At 38.2% G+C, this 24,413-nt stretch overlaps 2 protein-coding genes across 2 annotated transcripts in view; one reads left to right on the forward strand and one right to left on the reverse strand.

The window, feature by feature from the left end:
* Window positions 1-237: 237 nt before the first annotated feature.
* On the forward strand, window positions 238-5,368 carry camk2n1b (calcium/calmodulin-dependent protein kinase II inhibitor 1b). The gene is made up of 2 exons (XM_063015257.1): window positions 238-539; window positions 2,579-5,368. The coding sequence occupies exons 1-2, from the start codon at window positions 374-376 to the stop codon at window positions 2,647-2,649; spliced, it is 237 nt and encodes a 78-aa protein (XP_062871327.1). The 5' UTR covers window positions 238-373; the 3' UTR covers window positions 2,650-5,368.
* Window positions 5,369-20,157: 14,789 nt separating this feature from the next.
* vwa5b1 (von Willebrand factor A domain containing 5B1) overlaps window positions 20,158-24,413 on the reverse strand; it is a 34,806-nt gene continuing 30,550 nt past the window's right edge. Inside the window, exon 23 of the mRNA XM_063015639.1 lies at window positions 20,158-23,718. Coding sequence (XP_062871709.1) covers window positions 23,092-23,718 — 627 coding nt within the window. The 3' untranslated portion in view covers window positions 20,158-23,091. The remainder of the gene's footprint in view (window positions 23,719-24,413) is intronic.

The raw sequence follows: 24,413 nt of genomic DNA on the forward strand, positions 1-24,413 counted from the left end.
ACTCTGGAATTGAACCACGAAGACCAGGCGAACATGTGTTACGCCAAATTTCCACTCAGCGACCGATCCGAGCTCATCGAGACATGATTGGCTAACGGTTTTTAGTCTTATTTCTGATTGGTGGAAATTCCATTCAATTCGCGAAACGCGCCGTTGTATCAGCCAATCACTGCAATAAGATCCGATTTTACCAAGGAGTCAGAATTTAGTGCAACACCTATTGCTTATTGTAGGACCTGGTTGAAACACTGGGACACCTTTAAAACCGCTTGCGGGGTAAATAGAGTTTCATGGTTTTGGTCTGTTTTAGGCTATAAAACCTTCTATAAATTGGAATTTCCTTTCGACTTGGTGTATTAAAGACGAAGAAAACATGTCGGAGGTGCTGCCTTACGAGGAAAACATAACTCGTTACGGTAACGATGGAGACGAGGAGCAAATGTCGCTCACCTGCCGCCTGCAAAACACAAACAACTTCTATGGGACGCCACAGAATAAACGAGCACCCAAACTCGGACAAATTGGAAGGAGTAAACGAGGTGAGAGACAATCTTTTACCCCGGGTTTAATTCCAGTTTAAAGAAGTAGTTTGTGCTGCTCTTACCTGGGTTGCTTTAAATGGCCATTTAAAACCAGACTGCACAGGTTAGCATAAGGTCACAGTGTTCCGTACATGTTTTATTGTTTTTACTATATACTCAAGTGTGACAACAGCTGCAAAAGTTAGGGTCTTATTCGCCAGGTTAGAGTCTTAACTACACTTAAAGACCGAATTTCGGTCAGTAAAATAATAAAAGAGTCAATATTTTCTGACCTTCTGTCCGTATGGAACACTGTTTGTGTAAACAGTAATCCGTACAGCGCAGCATGGTCCAAACTACGTCAATATTCCATTAGCACAGTTTCTCCAAATGCAGATGTATTCATGTTGGAGTGGAGAACAAAAAAGAGAAACGCTCTGCAGTGGAATATATTCCTTGTATTAAAAATAATAAAGGTCAGCTGCATGACAAGCTTGGAGTACTGTACGGAATACCGTGATATAGCGTCATCAGTCATTATCATTAACTTCATGCATGCATTTGCACTTGTAGATGACAGACAGATCAGCTAATTAGATGTGCTGTTTATCTTTGGGGAATTCTTGTGTGTGTGTGTGTGTGTGCTGCTCTGCTGTACTTGAATCAGGATGCCCGTCATTTTCTAAACGTTTGGCGATCCTTTGTGTTTGAGATGTCTGCAAAGATCACACCAGGTGCACGCACGGATTTGGGTGGATTACATAATGCATGCGCATATGGATACCACAGCTGCTTTTGCGGCATGGCGATGTGCTCAAGGCTGTAATAAAGTGTACCCTGCCTACAACCAAACCTGTCACAATTATTACATAATCCCCTAATCCCAAATATCTGTGCTTGACAGAGTCCACTGTTTGTTCATGCACTGAAACAAACAAGATTTCTCATCAATAATTTATCACTCTAGGATCATATTTTAATCATTAAGTGAGAACAAAGACTTATAGACAGTATTGTTTAACACATGGATTTTCAGTGTTGTTTGGCCACATATCCTATTTTTTTAGGACTATTTTTCTTATAAAATTGTATTGCATTGTAATTTTTAACTGTATACTTAACTGCATCTTGAAATTGCATCTCCTTTCACATTCATGCATTTAAACTGAATCTCCCTGCACATCCATTCATTTATTCATTTGCACATGTGTTTATTCATTCATTCATTCATTCATTCATTCATCCATTCGTCCATTCATCCATTTATTCAACCTTACTTGTAATGTTGACTTGCTACAGCTATCCATTACATGTAAAATACAGGTACCTTGAAGTTATATGTTCAGTTCTGTAATTGTACTGTTAATTGTACGATGTTCTTCATGTTTTTTTTGTTTGTTTTTGTTTGCATTAAATTTTTTCATAGTGTGTACTTTATAATGCTACTGGGGATTTAATTCCCTTTGGAAACAATAAAGTATCCATCCGTTCGTCCATCCATCCATCCATCTGCATGTTGGTAGATTCTGGTCTTGGTCAATTCCAATAATGCATCCCTAATATTGATCTTATCAGTGAGGTCATGAAGTCATGACCTCATATTTATACCCAGTAAAACAGTAAGTCCTGTTCATGTGCTTAAATAATTTCAAAATATTTAAGGAAACTTAAAAATAAAGTGGAACAATGATTTAGTTATATTTTGTAAATGGGAATTATTAGGGTTGCCAGTAAATTGGCACATGCGTTTTTAAAATGTATATATTTTTTGTCACTAACTTTTAACTATAATATTATTTCATTAAGCTTACCCACAAATCCATTATAACAGACCCTTAAAATGACTTTTATCAGTACTATTTGAGCTGACTGTATCATGATAGAAACATGTTAATGTATTATGATTATTTTTCTGTATTGCCCACCACTACAGTCTCACATATTTGGCAAATATCACGTTTTAAGAAACACCATTACAAATGTAATCACACCTGAGTCAGTGTGTTCAGTAAGCTCAGTCCTGCAAAAATATAACAAATGCTTTTTTGTATTTCCAGTCGTCATTGAAGATGACAGAATTGACGAAGTCCTTCAAAACACGACAGAAAAATCACCAGCCAAAGAGTAAAAAGTGGAGGATGTTTCTGTGTCGGATACTCACATCTGCATAAAAGCACTTTGCAGTGCGTCTCTCTCCAGGATGGCTTGAATTTCACAGCACACGAGGAGAGCACTGATGCAGACTTCCAACCATGAAAAGCTGGAGTCTGATGGACATTTTTTTCTCCCGGGCATGTTTGTTTCAAGTGTTTTTTAAATCTCTCTAAAGATCTGAGATCAGTCCAGTGTTGTTCTATACTTATGGGATTGCTCGTTAGTAAAGTTAATATTGTGTTGTAAGAATGCAATGACATCAAAAAGCACAAATCACAACTGCTGGTAACTCTTGAAGCAATTTCACTCTGGACACATTTTTTAAGCGTTTTTAAAGACGCACTTGATGCGCATTCTATTCTGAAATGATGCTTCCGTTTAACTCAGCATTTCAGTCCACACCAGCTGCATTTGTTTACATCTTGTGCATTTTTTTTACTTGTGTACATAAGTAAAGCATAAACTCTATAGACAATAATTTTAGCACTTAAATCATTATAAAACTGCATTTGGATTGGATTTTCTTGTAGTTCATTGTGACGATTTCTAATACATCCTGGGTCAATTATATACATTTCAGAGTTTGATTCTTAGCAATGCCACTAGTCTGGATTGTAAACATCTAAAAATTTGTTTTAATAATGTAAAGCCCAAACTGCCACAGATTGAACGAACTCAAGCACTACATGATGTGCTTGTGAGCTTATTGTAATGTAAAATAGACTATCATCATTTAAATGAAAACTATATAAAATACTGTTGCTGATATTTATGTCTTTGGATATTTGCAAAAAACAGACCACAGGCTTTTCCACATTAACCCTGCTATACACCAAATTGTTTCCACTGCTCTTTGAATGCACACTTTGGTGCATTAGATGTTAAACAAAATATCATACAACAATAGCAACATTGCAGTGTTTCCACAGATCTGAAATAATCCTGCGACTGTGGTGAAGTTTTCTTTTTGGTGAGGCTGTAGTTGGGAAGTATGAGATCTGTGTTTTGTATATAGGGTTATAGTTGGGTTTTTTTTTTCAATTCCTTCCTGAAAGAGATATATCTATTAAATTAGTAGACACATACTAGCTTAGAGGTGCATATACTCGCCTACGTATAAACTTTGTGGAGAAGAAATTTCTAAGCCTAATTTACATTTACATTTTCGGCATTTAGCAGGCGCCTTTTTTGTTCTATACTTATGGGATTGCCCGTTAGTAAAGTTATTATTGTGTTGTAAGAATGCAATGACATCAAAAAGCACAAATCACAACTGCTGGTAACTCTTGAAGCAATTTCACTCTGGACACATTTTTTAAGCGTTTTTAAAGACGCACTTGATGCGCATTCTATTCGGAAATGATGCTTCCGTTTAACTCAGCATTTCAGTCCACACCAGCTGCATTTGTTTACATCTTGTGCATTTTTTTACTTGTGTACATAAGTAAAGCATAAACTCTATAGACAATATTTTAGAATAGAAGAAATTTCTAAGCCTAATTTACATTTACATTTTCGGCATTTAGCAGGCGCCTTTTTCCAAAGCAACTTACATTACAGTTACAGTATACAATCAACGCAATTAAGGGTTAAGGGCCTTGTTTAAGGGCCCAACAGCAGCAACCTGGCAGTAGTGGGGCTTGAAACGGCATCCTTCTGAATACTAGTCCAGTACCTTAACCACTAGGCTACGGCTTGAATTTGAAGATGCTGACGAATTTTTTAAAATGTAAAATTTAAATTCTTTGTTCATAAGTTACAAACTCATTTTTACCAACGTGTAAAAACATAATAATCACAAGGACGATAGTAGTTTTCTCTCCCACAGTCTAATTTTACATTTAAAAAAAAGTCTTTTGGATTGACAGGCCCAATCTTTCTGTATCTATATTGACTTTGTATAAAACGGATTCTCGTTGCCTGTAGCATGTAGGCAGTGCACTTGAGCATCTGGTGTGGATTTTGATTTCAACACAATGTTTATGTGAAGCATCCTGTATTAAGTCTGTAGATATATTTATTTTCATTTTTTTTTCATCAGACAGGGACATTTTTCTGTATCTTGCAGCAATTTGTGCACAATTGAACTGTGAACTTAAGTGATGTTTTACACAACAATGAAATCTCTAATGGTTTAATCTTTTGGTAAATTTTTTGCAGCGCTGAATGGCTCAGCAAACGTTTTTATAGACAAACGATCGAAAACCTTTTGTAAAATGAACCGTTGATGTTGCTAATTGTAACTTTTGTTGTTGCTCTGAACTGCTGCATGCGCCCATGGTGCATCGCTTATTTTTGTATGAGGAATTAGTTTCTGAACTGGATTGTAGTTTTAGCACTTTTAATCATGGTTGTCAATTTCTGCTGTACAGGATATGATCACATTTTGTGCCAAATCTTGCAAAAGTATGCCAGTCGCTGTGTTCTGCGTACTGTGAAATTCCGCACACCTGCCCGTCCTGTCTGTATCAGGGCTTTTCTAACTGCTTTTGCATGAGACAGGCTGGAGTGCCTCGCTATGTGGCAGTGAAACTGGTGTACTTTGAGTTATCCTGTATTTTTTTCAGCTTTGGAATGACAGACCTGACACTTTTTCTAAATATTACATATAGTGTATGTTGCACTTTGTATTGTTGAACAGGGCTATCTTAATAATGAAAGTATGACCAATAAAATGTGATTATATAACAAAATGGGGTCAGTCATGATCATTGTGTTATTGCATGAGACCAGATATATCTGCTATTAACTACACCTCCCACTTGACCTCTACAAACCGCTTCATCCTGGTCAGGGTTGTTGTTAGGTCTGGTGCCTTCAATTCAAAAGTCCTTACGGACAATGACCGGTGGCTAGAATCAAACCCAGGTCTCCAGGAACCATGGGACTTTGCTGCACCCTCTCTACCAGCAGTGTAATTGTGCCTTGCTATGAATCTCTGTGCTATACAGACTTGTCTTCGAGGAAGAGAAGGCCGGATGGAAGTCACATTATTGCAGTATTACAGTAAATCCTCCTGTTTGGTTAAGGCTCTAGCTCTCGACTGAGTGGTGGAGGAATACAATAAGAGTAGTGTGGTCCTTTAAGTGTGTTAATGCTTGAAGTAAGAATCCACTGGATCTTTGCACATGTCAGAAGAGGCATGTTATCCTGCAGTCCTCTGGCCAGTGTGGGTGTCGTATGTGCTGGAGGTCATGGATTCATTGGAAATTACTAAATTGGAATCATAGGGGAAAAACACAATATAGCATTAAATGGCAAAATGGCATTATAATGTTTTATCTCCTAACCAAACATTATAAATGATCTAAAAGCAAACAGTCGTAAGAATGCAAAAATGCAACCATTTTTCTATAAGATTTGGTTTCATCATTCTAGTCATAATAATGAATAACAACATTTTATCTAAACTAAAACCTGTTACTTGAAAGGTTTCTGGGTCAAGACTCACCACCACCAAGTTGACACTGTGTAGACCTTAAGAAAGGCTTGTTACCCTTGACTGCCTGCATTGTATTAATTCACAATAAAAGTAAGTGGCTGCTTAATGCATAATAACACAAACTAAAGTTTCAATAAATCACATGACAGAATTTATGAACAGGATCTTCAAAAAACTTATACGGTTATATGGTAAGTAACCCTACAAAACCAAACAATAACTGATCTTCTATAATAAGATTTTGTAATAAGATTTCTAATAACCTGATGATAGTAAGTGTTCGATAACTGAAGGGTCTAAGCTTGATTTTCTGTTATGAGTGTTGTGTCATTCACATGTCAAAGGTTGTTGATTCTTTAGACAGTCTTGAATCCTCGGTCATCTCCCTCCAGTCCTGTTTCTCTCATTATATGTTCAGTCTACAGGCTGAACAGGAATGGTGACAGACAGTCTAACTCCTCTGCCAGTGTGGAACCAGCCTGTTTGTCCATATTCTGACATGACTGTGGCTTGTTACTCAGTTTTGAAATTCCTCATTAAACCAGTGAGATGCTCTGGTAGTCCTCCTGAGGCTCCTGAGGACATTTCTTAAGTTTGTGTGGTCAACACAGTCAAAGGCTTTGCTGCATTTATTAATATATTTTGGTACTAAGATATGAACTGACCTTTTCTTATCAGACGCTACTGATGAGTTGGTCATTTTAACCGAATCCGTTAGAGAATCCTGTTATTAGTAGTGATGTCAGGACTTGTCTGACTTCATCTTTAAGTGCTGAAGGTTCTTTTATGTAGCTGAGTGTCTTGGTAACTAATGACCTGTCATTGAATATCCCTTTGCATACCAACTCATGGTTAAAATTAATTCCTGATATCACGTCTTGTGGACTTATTTCTATCCTCCATATATTTGCAGATATTGTTGTATTACTGGTCCTTGTCCGTCTTTGTGGCTCTCTGGAATTTATGGTTCTGTTTCCTTAAAAAAATCTTTGTACTTCTTGATTTTGGCCTCTCTTCTATTTTTGCTCCACCTTTTAGTCAATCGTCCACTTTGATTTCTTTTTCTTTTTCATTCTCCCGTTTTTTCCTTGATTTCTTTTATTGACCTCATTAAGTCAGGTGCAAATTCAGAAGCATAAAATTTAATTTATGAGGCAAAACAGCCAAATACCAAAAGCAAAAAAAAACAAAAAAACGAAACAGAGAAAATAATGAAATAGTAAATAATAAAATTAAGAAAAATCCGGAAAAGAAAAGCATGTTGAACACTGCATGCATTCTTCAAGTATAATCAAGTATAGTAGTAATATTATTTGTCTGTAAAATAATATATATATTTTTTATTTTGTTTTATTTGGTTTGTTTTTTTCTACTTTGAGCAGTAAATTAATGCTACACAGTTACTGTTTGTTTTTTAATGCAGGGGTGTCTCTTCTTTTTAGAGCTGGTGCTAGAGCAGAATAAATAATGAATGTCATTTTTTAATACTCACTAATCATATAAAGTGTAAGATATTACTACATTTTTAGTAGTGTTGCAAAAGTAAAATTGCAACGTGATTCCACTGATAAGTGCGAAACAATGTAATGACTTGTGGTGTCTTTATGACTTTGACAGTCATGTCCCTTACAAATGTACGTAAATGATTGACCATACTATTGACTCTTTTTCGGTCCATTTTTTCCTTTAATGTGTCACTAATTTATAGTCCAAGGCAGTCAGCTTCTGGCAACACTTGTTTGTGCTGTCCGTGCGAATGATCCAAAAGTCTTTGCGCCAGTCGTAATTTCAAAATCAAGCCGTAAACAGCATACTGCATTAGCATCTGCTAGATATTTATGATGAACACAAACGTGCCTCAGAGGAGAGGAGCACAAATCCACTTCCCACTTTTATTCCCACAAGCACACACCAGAACCGGCTGCCATAGCAACAAAGAGGAGGCCCAAATTAGTCGGCTGGCTTCCGCCTAGCACCACAAATTAACACACGGACTGTAGCATCAAAGCACTCATGTTTAATCAGCCAGCAGCATTCCATCTAACATGAGGACCAAATGCCCTCTAAAGCATCTCAGGGTAGTTTTGTGACCCATAAGGGTTTGAGGAAAGTGGTGATAAGCATCTGTTTCTTATTTTTCACATCAATATAATGAATACAAATAAGAACAAAATAAATGCTCATGAATATGTAAACACCCCATTTTCTTCTGCTGTCCTATAATAACTGGCGAGGCCATAGTATGTGAGATTTTGGCTTTGTCCCAAACACACAATTGTACTAAATATTATGCCAATATTATGCCAAATTAGTGCACTACTAACGGTGTCATAATTTTTTTTCTGGTAAGTATTGCATCAGCTTTGGTGCCACTCAGAAACACCGCAGCAAGACAGTCATATACTACAGACAACTTATTAAAAGGCGGCACATACATTCATTCATCACACTTTATCTTATTCAGGGTCGCGGTGGGTGGCTAAGTGGGTAGCACTGTCGCCTCACAGTAAAAAGGTCCTGAGTTCGATCCCCAGGTGGGGCGGTCCGGGTCCTTTCTGTGTGGAGTTTGCATGTTCTCCCCGTGTCTGCGTGGGTTTACTCCGGGTGTTTCTGTGGGTAATTTTTTATTTTATTAGAATTTTTAACATCATGTTTTACACATTTGCTTACGTTCATGACAGAAACGGTAGTTACTCATAACACAAGATTCATCTGTTTAATGTCAAACACAGTCATGGACAATTTTGTATCTCCAATTCACCTCATTTCCACGTCTTTGGATTGTGGGAGGAAACCGGAGCTCCCGGAGGAAACCCACACAGACACGCAAATTCCACACAGAAAGGACCCGGACCGCTCCACCTGGGGATCGAACCCAGGACCTTCTTGCTGAGAGGCGACAGTGCTACCCACTGTCTCTGTCTTATATAAACCTTTGTTTAATTGTCTGGAGGGGGCACATACTTTTTTATGGTACTTTATGCCCACTCAACACACTGTAAGTGAAACAACTATATAACACATATCTGTTCTTTATAAAACAATATCACATTGTAGTTGCCATGGAAACATTTTTATTGCAAAGCCTGATACAGCTCAGCTCATTTTCAACAATTCATTAGTCATAATGCATTTAAAAGAACGGTATTATTTCAAGTGCACCAAAGGTGAAGATCTGTGGTTATTACCATTTTTTTCATTTAGAATATCACACAAGTGCATGATTAAATCATTTCCACTTATTAGTTTAGAGTGGGCATCTCTGCAGCTTTGTTTAAAAGTGCTGTTAGATTTCAGATTAATAAAACAAACTCATTTGCAAAATGGGGCGGCACGGTGGCTTGGTGGGTAGCACTGTCGTCTCACAGCAAGCAGGTCCTGAATTTGACCCCCAGGTGGGGCGGTCCGGTCCGGGTCCTTTCTGTGTGGAGTTTGCATATTCTCCCCGTGTCTGTGTGGGTTTCCTCCGGGAGCTCCGGTTTCCTCCCACAGTCCAAAAACATGCAGTCAGTTTAATTGGAGACACTGAATTGCACTATAGGTAAATGGGTGTGTGTGTCTGCCCTGCGGTGGGCTGGTGCCCCGTCCAGGGTGTTACTGTGTGCCTTGCACCCATTGAAAGCGCAACCTTAATTGGATAAGCGGTTAAGAAAGTGAGTGAGTGAATTTGCAAAGTGTGGTTCAATCAAGACACAAGTGCTTTAAACGTTTACAACCATGAGTGCACAAGTACTGGCTAGTAAATTGGGAGTTGAACTAAATAGCTTAACACTTTCACACCCTTGTGGACTGTGCATCATTGGTACACAACTCCCTGATTCTAACAAGATGCACAATTGGTAGGAGGAGCACAGGGGTTATGTTCCAATTTGGATTTGGGTGAATTACATTCATGATATGCAATTCAAACACCCTTCCTAGTTATATAAGTCTGGTTACCTGAGCCCTTCTCCACAATCAAATGTCAGCAGATGTGTCCCAAATAAGATAAGATAAGATAAGATAAGATAAGATAATCCTTTATTTGTCCCACAGTGGGGAAATTCACATCGTTATAATAACATTCTTTATAACATAACAATACGAGGGATGTTCAAAAAGGTTCTTTATTTTTATATTTTGGTTGGAAGCGGTGAGGGTGTAGTAGGAGTAATAGGTCGTGTCTGAGAGACGCTTATAGTCCAGATTTGGCGCCATCTGATTTCCACCTTTAGGGACGCTCAAAGAAGCTTTAGTGGGAAGAAGATTTTCATGTGATGATGAAGTGAAATTAACGGCGCATCATTTTTTGCTGATGGTATTAACAAATTAGATGGACGCTGGATGGACGGAAGGTGACTATGCATTAAAATAATGTCATTTGTTTTTGAAATTCTTAATAAATAAATAGAGTTTAAAAAGTGTGGAAACTTTTTGAAAAACCCTTGTACTGTGAAAATGGGTGCTTGGGTGGCACAGGGGTCCTGCTATCAGCAGTCCTGCTATCAGCCAGTCCGGCGTCTACACAGACATGATTGTGAAAGTCTGATGTAGATGGCTGCATGGTGTAGCTGCATGGTGTAGCTGCATGGTATAGTTTTTTTTCAGATGTGGGAAATAGAAATGTTTGTGTGCTCAAGGGTCCAGGTTTTGTTCTCCTTACACCAAGGCTTTTCACACTGGATAGCTGTCTTTCAGAAAGGTTCAGTATCAAAGGCCAGTGTGCAAAGCCTTGGTGTAGGGAGAACAAAACTTTGTAAAGCTTATGACATACCTTTTCCCACAAGATTTTGGACTGTGCCCAATTAAAGGAGCATTTGTGTGGTACTGAGGCTGGACAAGAAAGTCCAGCTTGCAATCAATGTTTCAGTTCATTCAGAAGTTGATATAATTGATTTTATACATCTATACACCTATTATTATTATTACTTTTATTGTTATTATTATAATAAAATATTATACATATTTATTTATATTCAATTAATTTAACATTATTATTTAAGCACTGCTGGCCACTGGTGGACTAGCGTAATAGACCACTGCGCCCCCCGAGCGCCTTTAAACAGCACCTTAGGTGTTTAATTCCAACCTTTGGACCTGGGATAAGATTCATTCATTATGTTTCCAGGCAATCAAACCCTGACATTGAGCAAACAAACACGATTCACTCGCCTGTAAATCCAGCTAATAAATGTTTATTGGTCCCTTCTGCCTAAAAACTAAATATAATCAAATCAAATAATTGCTATGTTCAGTGCTCTGTTAAAGCAGTAATAACTAACGTCTCCACCAGCCTCCCTTGTTACAGCATGAATCTCGTCTCTGAAAGCCCCTGGCACTGAAACCTGTACACTCTCTCCTCTTTAATTGGCCATGGAAGATCAGTCAGTGCGGCTGTGAAAAATGAGTGAAATTGAACTCATTACGCCTCTCAGTTGCTGAGGTGCCCACACTAAAGCATCCACATAAAGCAGCAAGCTTTAACACCCACATCCAGACATCATGTCCTGCTATTACTAACTTCTCTCTGCAGCGGTACAGGTGACCTACACAGTAAACAGAACTGGAACAGATTTAATCTGGGGTTCATCCTGGAGAGCTCGATCCTCATTTCTGAGTTTTGCATGTTTCGGCTATATTTGTTTATAATGACCGGCAATACATTGGTGTTTCTGGGTACATTTTGAAACCATTGCGAACCTGAACAAGACAAAACAGTTATTGAAGATGGATTGATAAATTATTAAGCAATGTGTAACATTCAACCCACAGCAGCAGTAAAAACACAGCTGCACTTGTTAGCTATATTAGGCAAACTGCTAAATAACAGCAAACATTGTTTATAAAGGACTGTTAAAAAGTAAATTTTCATAGCAACATGATACAAAAAAACAGTAAGGCCGGAAAAACATTTTTAGAGGACCAATCCAAAGAGTCATAAACCAGTTCCAAAAACAGTGGTCACTAGCTTTCTAAACAGACATTGCTCATTGTGAACGTAATAAAGCTGAAATTCATGCCAGTGCATCAAAGGCCAATGTGCAGGACATATAACCTTGTGTTAGAAGCTCAAAACATGGATCCCTGAATGTGAAAAAACTATAAGGTCATGTAATAAGGTAATACGATCATTGATCATTCAAGCTTGATCATTCAAGCTTCAGCCATAAACTTTTGTGTGATATAATACAGTTTGTGTTTTCATTTCAAATCATATAATCAGCAGGGCACTCAGGTGGCGCAGTGGTCCATTACGCTAGTGTGTTAGACTGCTGCCTTACCTGATAACAGATTTTTATTCGACCCCCCTCCAGAAGTCTTGCTGAAGTGTGGACGGGTCTTCACAAAGCTGTTGCCACTATGCTAAAAGCAGTTGATTTTATACACCTGTTAGGAATGGGTGTGGCTACTGAACTTAACACTTACAAAGGGTGTTCACATACTTTTGGCCTTAGAGTGTTAAAACTGGCCCTGTTCTGTGGACACTATGACTGTTTGCTAAGGTGTCCAAGATGCACTGACTAAACTGTTACCATGGTTACCTCCATTTTCCCATACACACTATCTGCTAAAAAGTTAAAGACCAGTTTATTTCTGTCGAGAAGAACAGCAGGTCTCCACATCCTACACATGATTAAAGAATGTGTGCTTCTTCCTACGATCTGCTGCATATGTCTGATTTATAACTTCTGATTTAATCTTTCAGGAAAAACAATATCAATTTCTACTATCAGCTTTCATGATATAATGAATTAATGGTGATGCATTATTCTCACTGGGTGATGTAAATCAGGTAGTTTCGAGTAAATCATTAAAATGCAGATTAATCAGAAACCTGGAGAAATTTGAATGTAATTTTTTTTTATCTAAACATGAGGGAGTTTCTTCCTCTGGTAGGCTTCTGAATGATGTATTTCATACAGAAAATAAAAAAATAGTATTCACACAAGCTGATTTAATGCCAGTATGAATTAAGGGCATTGATAGCTTATCAGTTAGGGTACTGGACTAATAATCAGAAAATTGCTGATGCAAGCCAAATTCAAATGCTTGGTCACAACTTCTAAATCACTCTGAATAAAAGCGTCCACTGAACACTATAAGTGTTTCCACCAACAGCCGGTTTAAAAGGGCAGTATTTGGTCTACACTATATGGCCAAAAGTATTGATAATTGTCTTTAGATGTTTTGGCCACCAGGCAGCACGGTGGTGCAGTGGGTAGTGCCTCATGGAGGGAAGGTCCTGGGTGCGATTCCCCAGGGTTTTCCAGAGCCTGGGTTCGATTCCACTTTCTGTGTGGAGTTTGCATGTTCTCCCTGTGTTTGTGTGGGTTTCCTCCAGATGCTATGGTTTTCTCCCACAAGTCCAAAGACATGGAGTAAAGTTAACTAATACTTTTAAATTAGTACTATACTGCCCTGTGAAGGACTGGTGACCTGTCTGAAGTGTCTCCTGACTTTTGCCTAATGAATCCACTGCAACCCTGATCAGGATAAAGTGGTGGTATAACAGACAATGAATGAATAATTGTTTTGGCCACACAGAGTTTGGGGAATGCCCTTTCCAGTTTCAGCATGATTGGCCCTGTGAACAAATCTAGGTTCATAAAGACAGAGCTTGGTGTGTAGAAACTTCAGTGGCACAAACTCCCAAAGACAAAGCCTTCACAGAAGAGTGCAGGCTGTTATACCTGCCAAGAAGGACAAGTCTATATTAATGTCTAAAGGGTTTAGAATAGGATGTCCAACTAGCTCTTGGTCTGGTGTCCACATGCTTTTAGCTAAACGTTTAGTCTCTATCTGTCTTCAAATAATGTCCAATGAGCCACTTGTTTACTGAGTACGTAAGTGAATACTAGCCTCGCTTTTATTGTATTTAATACATTTCTCCTGCATGTACTACTCAGGGTAGCAAGAGCTTATCTACTTATTAGATACTTATTAGATACAAGAAAATACAACTCTGAACAGCTGGTTTCAGCTTATTAATTAGCATAAAAAACCCTTAAATGTCCAAAACATCTTTAATATCAGTTTTTATTTCTGTTGCTATAAATCCATGATCTGTTACAGGTTACTTTTAAGACCCTGTGACCTGATTATGGAATGATCCTGTGCTGAAGCCTCATTAAATAATTACAGCTAGCAAGGCCATTCATAATGACAAGCTAATGACCCAGGCCAGGATGAGCCGCGGGGCTGGTTTCAATAAAAAAGGAATAGTTAATGATGTATTACATTTTTTTCATTATCTTCCTCAAAAAAATGTTTTAAATGAAATGACAGACTGGATTCCACCTAAATTGTGTTATTTATAATATAGATACAGAAAGAACCTAGATACAGATCGTTCACAGCTTTGCAATAATTGTTCTTTTGAATTAGTAATGGTCTATCAAATGACAGGTCTTGTTGTTTCCTCAATAGCACCACACCATCCTGCCAGGTCCGAACCGCATGGCCGTGACCAAGCAGAGGCGACACTCAATCCCCCAGTTCTGCAGAAGTGGATTCATCTGTGTGTAGCTTATTATTAATTTAGTGCTACCATCTACCACCCGCCGACCTCCTCTGGAAACACTAAAGCACCTTTTCCTTTGAAGAAAGAGCTCGAAGATGGTATTACAAGCAAACTTAACTGAATTTTACATACTTAAGTTAAAACTTTATATACACTTGTAGGGAACACTTGAATATTATTGCAGCTGAATTTCTGCATTCTTAATGAGAGTTTTGATGCCTGAAGGATGAATAAACCTTTATTCTGCCTCTTTACTAGAAGTCTGAAAAAAACAGCACAATATACAGTAAAATTGACTTTAATTTGAGGCTTTCTCATTAAACTGTACTGCAATAACAGCAAGATTCCTAATTTTAAATTAGTTTGACTAAAAGCGAGATGAAAAACAGTTAATTAGCTGTAAACTTAAAAAGAAAAAGGAAAAAAAACATTTTCTTAACTTTAAAAATAACCTTGAGCACTTGTGCATTCGATGGTTGCCTGGAAACTAGATGAACTTTTAAAAGAAAGTGCTGTTCAGTGCCACTCATCACTGTTAGTGTCAGTCGAATCAGCTAATAAAAATAAATGAGGCGGGATGCACTTGGACAGAAAAGATAGCCAATACGTCGGCCAATTTGAACTAAAAACAAATTTTTTAGGACTGGAAAGCTTTGTGCTTACCATCTGTCATGCCTTAACAGAGTTTTGTGTTTGGGTAACTCACTGCATGATTTGTTTGCTATACGTTCCATTTACAGATATCTGTATTATTTTTAGGGCAGCACAGTGGCTCGGTGGCTAGCACTGTCACCTCACAGCAAAAAGGTCCTGGGTTCGATCCCCAGGCGGGGCGGTCTGGTTTCTGTCTGTGCGGTGTGCATGTTCTCCCCGTGTCTGTGTGGGTTTCCTCTGGGAGCTCCGGTTTCCTCCCACAGTCCAAAAACATGCAGTCAGGTTAATTGGAGACACTGAATTGCCCTATAAGTGAATGTGTGTGTGTGTGTATGTGTGTCTGCCCTGCGATGGACTGGCGTCCCATCCAGGGTGTTACTGTGTGCCTTGTGGCCATTGAAAAGCTGGGATAGGCTCCAGCACCCTAATTGGATAAGCGGATAAGAAAATGAATGAATGAATATTATTTTTATCTATGGCTGGTTTGCTAGAAGCGACACTTTGGAGAAAGCTGACCCATCTGTGCAGTTTTTAGTCCATGTTATCTGTATTGTACTGCTGCTACCCAAAAGCAACAGCACATTTCTGATGTTGAAAATTTAATTCTCAACTGTGATGGGAAAATTCAGACCGCTGTGCAGGCTCAGTCATGGCTGGTTATGAGCAGTTAGATAACGCTCAGTGTCAACCCAGCCTCGACTCCAGTGGCCAGTTTAAATAAACACAAAATGTCTGTATTATTGTAATTATACAACACTTAATATCTACAGTATTAATGACGATTTAACCTTTTGAAATACAAGTGCTTCTCTATTTCTCTCTCACTCTCTTTTCTAAGGCAGTTTGTTTAAGGTAACATTCACAATGCTGCCAGTTCCCATAGAAACTAAAGTTTTAGCCATAATACAAACTTTTTCTTTTGTTACAGCAGACATCACACTAAAATAGATATGATTGTGTTTGCAGCAGCATAACTGGTTTTTGGTGAAGGCAAGCATTATGTAAAATTGTGTTATGTGATGTTCACAGTTGCATTGTGTGTTATATAATATATTCAGCTGTGGCACAGCCTCCTAATTATAATAATTATAAGTAATTATAATTGACAATAGCTGGTGTAGTTTGACTACCCTAAAAATGATCTCTCTTGCCAAGGTCAGGACAAAATACACATTATCACCTTATGCTAAGAAAATCTGTCTTAATCTATATAGATGTAATCCAGTTCCACAGAAAAACAGTAAGTCTGGAGCGCTGTAAGGAAAGGAGTAACTTTAAGAAAAAAACCTGCTCATGCTTTTTGAAAACAAAAATACATTTATATATATGAGACAACATGATGGGACAGCAGCAAAAGTGGGTCTTGTATACCAGCAGTGTTCAAATCTCACCTCTATATGTATGTGTGGGTTTTCTTTGGGGCCTGGTGTGGTCTTGATCTTGTCTTACTCTATTATTGCTTTTATGTCTTAGTCTCAGGTCAAATTGGTCTTGTTTTGGTCTTGCTTTGTTTTGGTCTTGTTTTGGGTTGGTATTGTTCCTGGTCTTATTTTGGTCTAATTTTGGTCCTGGGTGGTATAGACCAAAATCATAATTGGTCTTGGCCTTGCCTATTTTTTTAAATATAGATTTTTGATTAATTTAAGATACATCCGTTTAGAATTTTAGTTATTAAGGTAGTTTAGTTTAGTATGTGTGAGTACTTGATCTGGGTTGGTCTTGGTCTTATCTTGATCTTGTTTTGGTCTTGGTCAGTATGAGTCTTGATCTTGTCTTACACTATCATTACTTTCATGTCTTAGTCTTAGCTCATATTGGTCTTATTTTGGTCTTGCTTTGTTTTGGTCATGCACTGTTTTGATCTTGCTTTTGGGTTGGTATTGTTCCTGATCTTATTTTGGTCTAATTTTAGGGTGTATGGACCAAATTAATAATTGGTCTTGGCCTTGCCTTTTTTTTAATATAGATTATTGATTAATTTAAGGTACATCAGTTTTCAATTTTAGTTATTAAGGTAGTTCAGTTTAGTATGTTTGTGGTTTTTTGAGTACTTGGTCTGGGTTTGTCTTGATCTTATCTTGGTCTTGTTTTGGTCATGGTCAGTATGACTCTTGATCTTACTCTTACTTGATCGTACTCTATTATTACTTTCATGTCTTAGTTTTAGGTCATATTTGGTCTGGCTTTGTTTTGGTCTTGTTTTGGGTTGGTTTTTTGAACATATAGATTTTTTATTAGTTTAAGGTACAACAATTTAGTTTTATATACACTTGTGACTGATAGAAACAACAACTATCACAATATGTAACATGTGATTTGATTTCCAGTTTGCTCATGACTTTTGTTGAAATGGTTTTGGTGGGTCATATATAACCCATGAGTTTGGTCCCCTGACTGAGCTGATCACTCAAGTAATCTGTGTGGCCTCATCAAGCAGGTTCTGGAGAAGAGATGTTCAAAAAGCCTCTTACAGCTTCCTTTGATTTTGGCAGCAGAGAGGTCACAGCTGACATGCTGCAGTTCGCCTCTATGATATTAAGGATTGATTAGTTCTGTCTTGCCCAAACATGCACCCACTTGTCTGGCTTGCTCTGTTTTATCAAGTGTGAGCTCTTATAGCACCATCAAAGCTTGTTATCCTCTTTGATTCACTCTTTTGTCTGGTGTCTTTTGCATAACGGTAATTGGTTTTAAATACACTGACGATTGCAGGCTGCTGGTAAGTGAGCTTGGTTATAAAGACATTTTAGTGGGAGACAGGAAAGCAATACACTTCAAGTAATTCAGGGTTAAGCGCCAGATAGTGGCAACCTGGTAGATGTGGGGCTTAAACCAGCAACCTCCCGACTACTAACCCAGTACCCTAACCTCTAAACTATTTAAAAGTAATTGCAAATGAATGCACGTGAGGCTTTTTTGACCCCGCAAAACTCCTGTTAGAAAGTGTTCAGTAATATAAAGTGGCTACCTTTTTAAGACTAAAACACTCTCCACACTTCTGATATTGTCTGTTGGAATTTGTACCCATTCAGCCTAAAGAACATTTGTAAGGTCAGGCTCTTCTGTTAGACAAGAAGGAGTTTTTGTATAGCTGAAATAAAAGAAGATAGAAGCAGTACAGCGCACTGTGGTGGCATAGCAGCCAGTTTGCGAGCATCCAACAGAGCTTATGTCACACCTCGTCCCTCAGAAGAATGCTATGTAAAGCCTTCGTTTATTTCTTCTGCAGCTCGGATCTCTCCTGGATGCTTTGAGGGGCGACTGACAGACATTCCATGACAGACACAGTTCTATGTATTTTGTACTTAGATCTGTGAGAGAAAAATGTTAATTTACACAAAAAAATATTAATACATAATTAATTACTACCTAGATCGTGTAGACATGCTTAGGGCATGATTGCCAATGGTTGTATTCCAATATTTCAAGAATACTGCTACAATTGAATGATACTGCAAAGTGGTGTACAAGACAAGAAGGGTGTCAGTTACATTGTTTGACGTCCAAAACTAAGTTCTAGCTGGTTTAAACCAGTTCCTATGTTCTAGCTAAGAAATATCTGTTAACGATGGAAGCTTCCACTGTCCTACAAGTTCACTGACGGGGGTATAAAGATCACTGATGGGAGTATAAAGGGTGATTATTTTCATTCCTTCTTATCGCACTCTCCAAGTTTCCATGTGATACTTTGTCAATGTGATCTTTGCAGCTGAAAACAAAACTCTTTTCTAATCCAGTCTCTGAGTTGTTTCATTTAGTTTTTCCACCACAGTTTGGCGCCCAATATGGAGCAGTTCATCTGAGGCCTGACCTGGCGGATGGGTGAAACTTGGGGACGTCCGTGAGGACTCAAAATTGATCTTTTCTGCTCATAATCCTGTCTCTGAGTTATTTCATTAAGAGTTGTTCCACCACAGATCATAAGCACTTCATATTTACAATTGATTAAGGATGTAAAAGCATTGTGATATGGGACTGTTACTCTGTAAATGTACCAGGACCTGTTAGAGAGGAGCAAAACCTCTTTGGGAGAAAAAAACACCCCAAATGAGACCTTTCAGCACAACAAAACGTTAGCTTTAACAAGTTATATTATGTGTTATATCATATTGATGAGTACAAAGTGAAAGGCATGTAAATATTTAAAGCGGCCATATGCAGTAGAGATGTATTTAATAAAAATAAAGTGGTTATAAATACTTCTTTTTAATGTAAACTGTTTTGCTTTCACTAACAGTTACGTATGTGACATGTATTATTCATCAGCATGTATAATGAATATATCATGGCAAATTAACAAAATGGTAACAACCTGTCTGATGGCTGTGTGAATGATGTAAAGCCAGGAACGAATAAGGTAACCATGTAAAATATCTGTGATTTGATGGTAAAACTGCTTGCTTGTTGCTACATCCCTGCGCTTCATTCTTTCAATTTTTTGGTGGCCCACCGTTAGAATAGTATTAGTAGTTAGATACTAGTGTATGAGGTGCAGCAGTATGGCTGGGGTGTTTTTCGAAGAACTGTATTTTAAAGAAACCCACAACAGAAATTAAGCTGAAGACTGACAAAAACAACTCCCTTCTCTGATGAATTCCAAAGTGTGGTGCAGCATCTGCTGGTAACCAAAAGTATTACTTACTGTGACCACACACTAGAGTCTACCATTTAAAATTTTTATATTAATAGATAACCCAACACTGATAACAGAATACCATGAGCATACCGTGGTCAGTCTTGTGATTTGTATTTTTTGTCCCTGTGCTCTGAATCTGTCAACATCCTGGTCCTTCATGGTCCCTATATTTGTTAGCTTGTACCCATGACTTGTTTGGCTGATGAAAAGTGTTGGTGTGTGAAATTTAAAAAACACTCTCTCTCATCGGTTACTTAGCAGCAAGACTTTATTACATGCAGTTACATACTCTGTCATTGCACAAGCAGCATTACAGTGAGCCGACAAGCTCTCGGCGGCCACATTCAAAACAAAATTAACCTTTACACAGTTCAGTTTTCACGAGTCAGAGGCTACATTCATGAACAGAATTCCACACAACGGTAGAGGCTTTTTCTCAGCCAGAGATGGAAGAGAGATCTCAAACCTGTGCTCATGCATTAACAGAGGAGAGTCTGGTCATGCTCGTCCAGAGAGACCAAAGCTACACATGAGCAATACCTGAGTGACGGTTACAGTTTAAGGAAAAACAAACAACGAACAGCCGAGCATTGATCTTGATTTTTTTCTCATCTATAATTTGGCACATTTTAAGGCAATAAAACAATAACAAGCATTCTGCAAGTGGATATTCACAGATATACAAATACTTATCAAGATAAACAACTGCTGCCACCACACTGAAAGCTTATACATTATGTTATTATTAGTTATTTTATTATACAGTAGTAATAATATTATACAGGTGATTCATTAGAATGACACTGTACTGATTTGATTTCAGAGCTGAAAACAGAGCTACCACATCCCCTCAATGTAGGGGTCAATAATTCAAGTCTGTAGCTGTTTTTGGTGTACGCCATGAAACACGTGCCATTTAAAATCCAAAAGCTTTGTTACCAACACTCCTGCTTGCTGTACTCTTATAATAAACCATCTTTCAAAGTCTCTTAAATCATTTAACTCCTGTTACAAAATTAAATTTGCCACCTGTAAATACACTAGTAAACAGTATGCATGCACACACACACACACACAAACTTACGTGGCTTTAAACTTAAGTAGCTGCAAATAACCCACAAAGTTTCACTGGTGATGAAAAGGTAGGTGGTTCAGGCACTTAATACTGAAGAGCAATAACTTCAGCAGTAATGACATCTTGTTAAATCACTTTATCTGAATCATATTTTCATTAGGCCGTAATAGCACATTTATAAGCTTTACATAAAACATACTTAAAGCTGTGCTGAAACACTTGTCAATACTTGAGTGGATATGAGAAGTTTCATTTTCTCCCTGTTTATGGCCAGTAGGATTTCATGCATGATTTAAAATACATTTTGTATGTCCAGATACAATTCTGTCCAATTTACAAAGTAACTTGATTCCAAAATGTGGTGACCTGGCAGTCGCCCCATGAAAAGAGCAGATTTACATTTGGTTTCCGGAGGCAGAAGACATCAGGAAGAATTTAACCAACTCTTAGAATGGAACAGAATATACAGTATAATGAGATATGATCCTTTATTAAGGAGAGATGATCAACCAAATGACCAACAGCTTAGTACATCAAACCCTAGAAGTTCTTTAAAAAAGCTTCATAAACACTATATATATTCTTGATGCAATGCTTATAAATATGTCAAAGGTCCAATGTAGGTTAACGCCAGATATTGTGTTACCCACCAATATGATCCTACAGTGCCTCAAGCAGTAAAAACACCACAGAACAGACGACCAGCAAATAAAGCCGAGTAGACAAGCTGTGTAGCTGCGGCGACAAGTTCTGCACTAATCATTACATCAAACAGCAATCGAACAGTCCATGAACAAAATATTCACACAAAAAGCTCAGAGTCAGACAGCTTCGGTGTGCAAGACAGACAAATACTAACAAACCATAAGATGCCCCAGACGTTCACACTGGACATCCCTGAATGGACGTGCCAACTGAAATAAACAACATCAGACTCATTTGTTCTACATTTCACACAGAAGCTGCCACGGTCTTTTACTTGCTTGCATATAGACTCAGTTATGAATAATTTACCATCACATTATCTTCAGATTTATGATGTCTGTCTGACACATTCACAGCCTGAAGACAACATTTAATGAGACTCACCCCTCATAGATGCTACCGGAGCGCTGTGGCATTTCAGGAATAATTACTGTAGCTGGATGCTAATGACACATTTAGAAAATATGGCATTTTAACTGTTTAAAGGTAATTTTAAATTCAATTTAATAATATTTTCCATAAACTGCTTAACACGTAATACTGATCATGATTATAGAGATCATGCTGAATTGTTATTACTTACAGATACACAGAATGGCCAAATGTATGCAGACACCTGACCAAGAACTTGTTCCATTCCATTCCAAAACTATAGGAATATATAGGTATTTGCAACCCCAAGAAACTCCATTATCTTGGGAAGATTTTATGGGAATTTGTGCAACATTAGGCAGTGATGTTTAAAAAGAAGGCCAGGCTCATAAGTGACAATCCAATTCATGCCAAAGATGTTCAGTAGGGTTAAAGTCAGGGCTCTGTGCAGGTCACTGGAGATCCTCTACACCAGTCTCATCAAACCGTTTCTTTATGGGGTACAGGGGAACAGTCATTGGGAACAGAACAGTGCTACAAAGTTGGAAGCATTTAGCTGATTTTAGATTATGGATTTTATACACCTGTTAGCAATGGGTGTGGCAGAAACACCTGAACTTAATCACTGGTTGGAGTGTCTACATGCTTTTGGCCAAATAATGTACTTTGTAATACCACTGAAAAGGTTGCATCAGCTATATGTGTCAATTATATGAGTTGATACATTAGTATGTGGTTTGAAACACAGCCAGTGTAAATTAAATGAGCTTTTTTTATGATGCTTTTAGGTTGTTCTCACACTGAAATTGAATAATGCACATCTGCCCACCATTTTCAGCACAATGCAGCTGATTTAGCTAGTTACAGTAGAAAATCTCCACCAGTAAACACATTGTTGCCATCATGTGTTGTACAGCATCATACCGCTTATCCCCAGTTAAAAGATGTACGTCATAATATCCCACAAAATGATATGTCCATATACTGTATATCCAGTAGCATAGCTTCCACATCTGAATTTTGTCTTTATGATCAGACGCTGTTGGGGTTGTAGCACAGCATGTTGAGCTGCAGATTTTCATCCCAGTGTCTGAGAATAATGAAAAGCTGGTTTGCGGCAGCCTTGACCGCCGCTAGCTCTCGACCCTCGGGCACCACCTGCGCGTCCATCCACAGACTGGCTTTGGCTGCGATCAGCTCCCATTCGATAAAGTAGCTGGCTGAGTTGTTCTCGAGCCAGGCCAGCGCCACTGCCGTCGCCCACACCATGCTCTCAGGTTCCCTCACCACACTCTGCGCAACTCCAGGTGATATCGGTGTCTCTGTGCTCCCTAACTCAGACCCCCGGCCGCTGGCGGACTGTGAGAGACTAGGAGATTGTAGCACGTCGGTAAAACCAGAGGTGCTGCTTTCAGTTTGAGGACTGCGAGGCATGTCCTCAAATTCAGAGCTGAGTTCAGAGTCTTTGTGTGGAGGAGAGCAGCTGTGGTGGACCTCCAGACTGTCAGTTCTCCTGCTGCTGGAGTGGGATGGGTGGTTCAGGCTCAGTCTGTGGGCGCTGAATGGTGATGTCCACTTTAACTTGTCCATGGGGACGTTTATAGCTTCGCAAAAGGCACTGTCCAGCATGAATGCACCGCAGGATAGCTGCAGAGAAACCTTCAACACAACCAGAAGGAGTAAACAACATCAGAAACAACAATAGATTTGTTCATTAATAAATTTTTAACACATATTCACCTACAGTGGCAACCAATTTAGAGCTGACTGTATTTCAGCATACGTTTATATAAATAGTTGTATTATATTTATAATTTGTTTACCTTGTAATCGATGCTCGTCCAGCTAAATAGACTGAACCTGTAAACAGCTCAGTAATTGGTTGATTTCTTTGGCCTTTTTTTTTTCTTATAAAACAGCACTATTGATTTTATTACACCTCACTATCAAATGCACAGCAGGGTGTCCTGAAATAAAAGTACACTAAACTGATCCTGCAATCAGTGCACTCCGCTCTGGGTCCTACACAGACACTCCTATTCCATTTTTTTTTTTTATGTATTCTTTCTAAGAGTCAAACTGAAACTCAAAATAGCAGTGACAGTTAACTAAGTGTGTCCCAAACTAAACACTTCTGTACTAAATAGTATGACTAATTAATGCACTACCAATGGTTTAGTAACAAACTGTAGCACATATTCACATGTATAGCATTTGGGATACGATTTTACCCAGGGTTCCTTACAGAAGTGCTTTGCATTTTCTTACTCTAGTACAAATAGACTTAAAACTTCTATTAATAAAAATATAGGTGGAGAAACCTATATAGAGAAACAAAAATGCAGGTAGTTATC

Source organism: Trichomycterus rosablanca, chromosome 19, assembly GCF_030014385.1.
Source record: "Trichomycterus rosablanca isolate fTriRos1 chromosome 19, fTriRos1.hap1, whole genome shotgun sequence".
Classification (NCBI taxonomy): domain Eukaryota; kingdom Metazoa; phylum Chordata; class Actinopteri; order Siluriformes; family Trichomycteridae; genus Trichomycterus; species Trichomycterus rosablanca.

What these genes read in the sequence shown, in the direction of transcription:
- camk2n1b (XM_063015257.1), top strand. Translation starts at nt 374, where the DNA reads ATGTCGGAGGTGCTGCCTTACGAGGAAAACATAACTCGTTACGGTAAC. An exon ending in AATTGGAAGGAGTAAACGAG is followed by an intron (nt 540 to 2,578) that starts GTGAGAGACAAT and finishes TTGTATTTCCAG; the next exon opens with TCGTCATTGAAGATGACAGA.